Here is a 6155-nt window from a genome sequence, read left to right on the forward strand (position 1 = left end):
TCCAGCGGTTATGTTTTGTTATAAGAAACAAAACCCAGACATTAAATTATCTTTTTTTGCATTAGATTTCTGGTAGCTATTGGCCAAGTACCAATATATATAGTATATATTATATAACTACTATACTAAAATACATGTAATATATATTATACTAAATACTATAGTTCAACTATGCAAATTATTACAATGGCAGAAATACTAAATATAAAATATACTAAATATAATATATACAATGTACTAAAATATAAACTGATACATGTCTCCTCTTAGTTAAAAATGGTCTAGGGAATCCATCTGACTTTAGCCTGCTTTCACAACTTAAACTTTCAAACAGACCAGGTACTCTCCCTGTTTTCTCTCTCACTGTCTCTTATTCTGTGGATGAAACCCAGGGCATGCCAGGAAAGCATCTACTTCTGAGCTAACTTTCATCCAGAAAAGACACTCTTAAAGAATTCGTAAGGCCAAGAACAAAATTTTTGACTGCTTTTTCTCCCAACAGTAAAACACGTACTTTAAATCCCTTAAGTGACACTGAACCATGGAGCTTGATTTTTTTTCTGGTGGTCAGGTAGGATGGGCATGAAGGAGTACTGAGGGACACGGGGAAGGTACATTTGGAAAAAAATGCCCCATTTAAAAAACATCAGAACAGCTTGTGGAAGCTGGAAGCTCTGACCAAGCAATCTGAGACTAGCCACTCAGACTGTCTCTGGACATAGAATGCAGATCTCACTCAAGCTCTAGCAGATGCTGAGGACTGAGAACTCTTGGATGATTCATTTGGATTTTGTACAGCTAGCAAAGCAAAGAATATGTCAAGCAGGGTTTGTAGTATGAAATTGGAAAGGGGACGGGAAGGCTTTGTTTCGTTATAAAACAACAAAAACATACCATTCCTGAAGTTCAGGAGAAGGAATGAGGCCTGCAGTTCCATTTTTGGAGTTTTCCAGTTTACCCTGCCACCAGTTGTGGTCATCCTTACTAATAATCTGGATGATGTCACCAACTCTGAATCGAATGCCAGCTTCTTTGCAGGGGATGAGGTCATCCTTGGCTGGATCATATTCAAATTGTGCTCTTACATAGATCTATAAGACAGGAGTTTGTAAGATACGCGGCCACACTGACGTGAAGGACAGTGAGCTCTAATCTAATAGCCACACACCAACATTTACAATGCAAACAGGACATCAGATGGTGAAAGCTGAAACGATGCATGGAGATAGGACACAAAAACGTCTACCACTAGAAACAGTATACTACCTTTGATGAATATGGGTTTAACTTTGTTACTTTTATTGGAAGGACCACTTAAAATACTTGTTTGATAAAAGCAAAGGCTTAAATTCTGGTTTTAGTATAATAAAAAGGTATGTCTATAATTACAGAGTTGTATGTTCACCATTTTAAAAACTTGATATGGCTATGGTGCTACTATGGAGAAGCAGTCATGACCATGTCTTAGTCGTGGAGATGTGGAGACTAGCAGTCAGGGGAGTTTTAACCCTAAAGGAGCAAGAATTCTGTCCTGCTGTCTTGCTGTAAAATGCTTTCATGATAACTGGTAGTGTGTCTATACACTGTAGATAAAGTTATATGTAACTCAAATGATTTTAAAAAGTTTTAAAAAATAGTTTTATTTCTTTAAAAGGATTTAGGCACTGTATTTGTGCTTTACTCTTCTGAGAAAATAATATAAATCTGAACCCTTGCTTTGCCAATGGAACATTTGAAATCACGCATGGTTCAAAGGCTTTGAGTTTTATGTGTGTGATTGTAGGAGATTGAATAGCAGACAGTGGTTATGATACAGCAGCACTTTATGAATGACTATTTCTAAGTGCTTTAAGATAAGGTACTCAATAACCAATGTTCTTCAGTTATACAGTTCTCGTACCAAACTGTGGGCATATTCTACCAAGTACTAATTTATATAAGTCTTAACTTAAAATTAGATTTACTTTTTAATATCACATTTCATGAACAAAATGCCATAATTCTATCTCTAGATACTAAACTTGACTATTCATGTTAAAGTCACTGTAAAACCAACCTGAAGGCTTTGGAACCATTGTGTGATATTCCTGTTTATATTTTAGCAATCCAGCCCACAAAATTAACAAGTCCCTGCATTTGAACCTAAAATCTATACTTTAAAAGTGCTGCCAATTTGAAAGTTACCTGCTAGTGCTAGACAACACTTGTCATATTTGAACTAGCACAACTATAGCAGGATGGAAAGCCAAGCTGTTTACATTGTTTTTCACTACAAGTAGCTTTTAGACATGTACACGCAAATACAAATTTAATTTTAATTTAGATTTCAATTTCAGAAAATTGCTTCAAAATGTTCATCAGGACATACATTTTAGTTATCTTTAGAATTCTATGAATTCTTTACCCACCAGAGGCAGGTAAGACCCTTAAAGGCTGAATCCTTTACTGTCATAAAAAATTATCAGGTTGAAATTACAATAACCATCATGGCTACAAAGATGTGAGCAAAAAATCTTTATAGAGAATTAGTCATGTATAATGTGTTAAAATGAAATGGTACAAGCTCTCAATGCTCAAATGTTATGGTCCAAAATGCAGACATTATGGGATGGAAAGGGTTAATAAAGGATTGGCTATTAGCAGCTCAGTTTAGAGAAGTTTCTATAGAGGATATCTATTCACCTGTCGTCCTTTTGGTTGGGTAGTTGATGGCAAGTCCTGTAGAATAAAGCCAACCCAGGAGAAAATTTTCATTTACTTGTCAAGAGTACAAAGTAATTTGTGTGTTCTGTTACAATATGGTTAAAAATGAACTAGATTTAAGTTGTAAAGAGATCATAATACATTACTCCATTTCTCAGAAATGTTGAGTTATGAAAAAAAAAAAAAACCCAGGCCATTTAGCAGCAAGCTGAAGAAAGCAGGTAAGTTGAAGCAGAGAGAAAATGTGTTCTTAAGAAACAACTCAGCATCTTCAACACAAAAGCCACTGTGGGTGATACAGCCTATTACAAAACCCCCCAGAACTAAGACGAGCTGTTGCCCTTTTCAATGTAGTCACTGCAACCATTTAGATTTTGAAAAATTCAATGGCTATATGGATTTTCTTCATCCTAAAAGCATTACACGTTAATGATTACAAATGAATTCTTTGGTAGCCTATCTTCAAGTTGGAAATATAGTCATGGACAATTTTCTTGCATAATTTCTTTTACTTATATACTTAGAATATCATTCCATTTGAGATGATCTTTAAATGATTTATAATTTTATTTGATAAAAAAGTTGATAGTTTTTTTTTTAACAGGGCAAATTAAAAGTCAGGAAAAAAAAAGCAAATACTGCTGCATTCTTAGAGCTCTTAGGAATTGCAACTGGGTGACAGACAGCAGCATCAGCAACTTCAAGAAAATCTGGTTATCTGAAAAGATTGCAAACCCGCACCTGTAGGTGCTTCTGCTTGATTAAATAATTCTTTCTATAATCCAAAATGGAGAGTTCTGAAAAATGGAACTTTCCAAGTTCAAGTCAAATACAAAGTACTTTGTGTTAAAGATGTGATACCAGCATGGCTTAAGTGCAGTTTGAAGCCATTTCCTTTTGCTTTTCATATCCAGGCAAGGCTTATAATTCACAAAAATATGTGCACGTACCACAATAACAAGAGGGCACACCAATTCGTAAACTTAGATAGCGGAAACTAAACCATGTTGCTGATATCCCTCAGAATGGAAAACTATAAAGCCCAAGAACACCCAAATCCTTATTCTGCAAAAATCTTTATATTTCTTTATCATTTTGTAAACTAATTTTTTTCTTTAGTAATTTAAGCACATTTTTCTTTATGTCCTTTGCACTGGTTTGAGCAGTCACACATGCTGGTGGGGTGGCAGAGAGATATTTTTAGAATGACCACAGCAGTCTTGAACTATGATTCTTCAGATATAACTAATGCAAGGGATTTTAAGGACAGGAAATGTTGAAAAAGGTTCTCTAGGAGTAAGCTGCATTGCAGTCAAAGTAGCCTTGTATGTCTCAGAAGACAATATTTCCACTGAACACATGTAACTAAACACTTATGGCAGGTGAGCACCAACAAAATTGTCACACTTGGCTGTGTGGAGCTAGAGTTCTTACCGAAACAGAATTGTTAGTGCTGCTATGACCATTAGCAGGGGACTGCCTGGAAGTGGAGGGGGAATCTCTCTGAAATAAGACACAAGGTTCATTAACACAGAACACCAGCACAAAAACACAGAGAAATTTACATTAACAGTTACAACCACAGTCTGACAACCATTTCCTTTGAGGTTAGTGCTATAAAAGGTGCCATACTGACTTACTTGCATGATTTCACAGAAGTATGAAAAAATGTTTGCAGTTTGAAGATTCCCATATTATAAATGATGATTGTGTTGTCACTAATTATTTCTTTCTGTTTTCCCACATTTTATAAGCTTTGCTTTCTTTTAATGGGATCCCGAAAGAGTGATGTTAAAACCCTATCAAATATGATGAACACTATAAAATTATTGTGTTAAAGATTCAATTGCCTAGTTATATATGAAAGAATAAGTTTGGAAAAGTTGTTAATGATTTTAGGTACCCCAGTGTCAAGAATTACTGAGTAATTCCATTTGAAAAGAAATGAACATGAGAAAGGCTTCACATGTAATCTCCTTAGAATCTTTCTAGAATAAATATTACTAATGGAGGTAAAAGATAGAGATAGATCTTCACCAGAGAACAACTTTCTTCCTTTGTATCATTTTAGCAGACTGAGTAAAATAACTTCAAGCTATCACAATGTTCTACTTCTGCCCCAACTCCCAGAAGCCATAGCGTTCTTCCTAGAGCTACACTCCTAGATCTCTCTGCCGTTCCACACACTCAATATCCTGTCCAGGCTCCACTCCTTAGTGTCCAAGTCAACTTTAATGAAAAGAACAAAGAGAAGAAAATAAGTACTTCAACATTTTTGATTTAGTAGAATTCTTTTATACGTATCTGTTCAAAAGATAAAAATATGTTTTTTCCTAGAAGTTTGAAAGGAAACTTCTGGAACTTGTCAGCCTTAAGGAGAATGGGATCCTTTAGAGGGACATTCTCAAACATTAGCAAACAGATTAATTTCCAGCTGCCACCCTTAGGGACTCGAGCTAGTAGGGCCAGGGCCTGTGGTAGGTGGATGGAAGACTCTATTCAATTTTGCTCTAGGTGGAGAAGCTGGAGCACAGGAGGGTCAAAAGGTGTGTGTAGGGGCAGTGTTAGGGGAGTGAGCTAGGAGGAAGGAATCATTATTTTTTCTAATATTCCTTCCACAAGGGCACAGAACTTATATGTATAATAATGATATCTCCCTAAAACTAAGAGCATCTTTTCATTGGCAAAAAAAAAAAAAAATCAAATGTGTTTACTTAATTTCTTCAATAGACAAGAAGTGGTGTGTGAGGAACAGCTATGGCTTTAGAATATTTAAATTATTTACATAAAATGTACACATGGCATTCTTCCCCTGAAAGGTTGTGTTTTAGGTAATAAGCTCTTTTTGAGGCAGGGTCAACCTGTAGCCCCAACTGGCCTGGAACACACTATGGAGACCAGGCTGGCCTTGAACTCACAGAGGTATGCCACCACGCCCAGTCACAAACTTATTTTTTTGAGACAGGGTCTCCCTGTAGACCCAGCTGACCTGGTACTTGCTATGTAGACTAGGATGGCCTCCATCTTACAGAGGTCCACCTACCTCTGCTTCCAAAGTACTGAGATTAAAAGTGTGCGCCATCAAGCCCGGCTAGGCAAAAAATTTTCATGCTCTGATTTGTGGAGCTGAAGCAGTTCTGCCTATTTTTTGAAATATATTAATTGAAGTTCCGCAAGAAACCACCAAGAGGAGCTCAAGACCTAACAAAATGGACACTTCAGTTATCATGGTTCACTAAAAATCTGCTTGTCAAAACTACAATTTTTTACATATATGTTGAATAAGCTTAGAAAAAAGTGAAGCCTCTGATATTTTTAAAAATGAAATTTGTAGTATCACTTAGAGACTAGAAAGAATATAGCTTCTCTCTCAAATTTTCTTAAGCATAAATCCTATAAATTACTTGACAACCCTTAAAAATTAACTTTAGAAAATCTATACTATTTATTTA

At 35.8% G+C, this 6155-nt stretch overlaps 1 protein-coding gene across 6 annotated transcripts in view; it reads right to left on the minus strand.

The window, feature by feature from the left end:
• The window catches only part of Cask (calcium/calmodulin dependent serine protein kinase), a 430362-nt gene that overhangs the window by 34191 nt on the left and 390016 nt on the right, over positions 1–6155 (minus strand). For 2 of the 6 annotated variants that reach the window (XM_008843135.3, XM_008843085.2), the window contains exons 18-20: positions 4138–4206; positions 2683–2718; positions 895–1091 (exon numbers count right to left, since the gene is read on the minus strand). In XM_008843135.3, coding sequence (XP_008841357.1) covers positions 895–1091; positions 2683–2718; positions 4138–4206 — 302 coding nt within the window. The remainder of the gene's footprint in view (positions 1–894; positions 1092–2682; positions 2719–4137; positions 4207–6155) is intronic. The other 4 variants (XM_008843151.3, XM_008843127.2, XM_008843142.3 and 1 more) reach the window with 2 other exon arrangements.

This window comes from Nannospalax galili, unplaced genomic scaffold (assembly GCF_000622305.1).
Source record: "Nannospalax galili isolate Female #2095 unplaced genomic scaffold, S.galili_v1.0 scaffold270, whole genome shotgun sequence".
NCBI lineage: Eukaryota > Metazoa > Chordata > Mammalia > Rodentia > Spalacidae > Nannospalax > Nannospalax galili.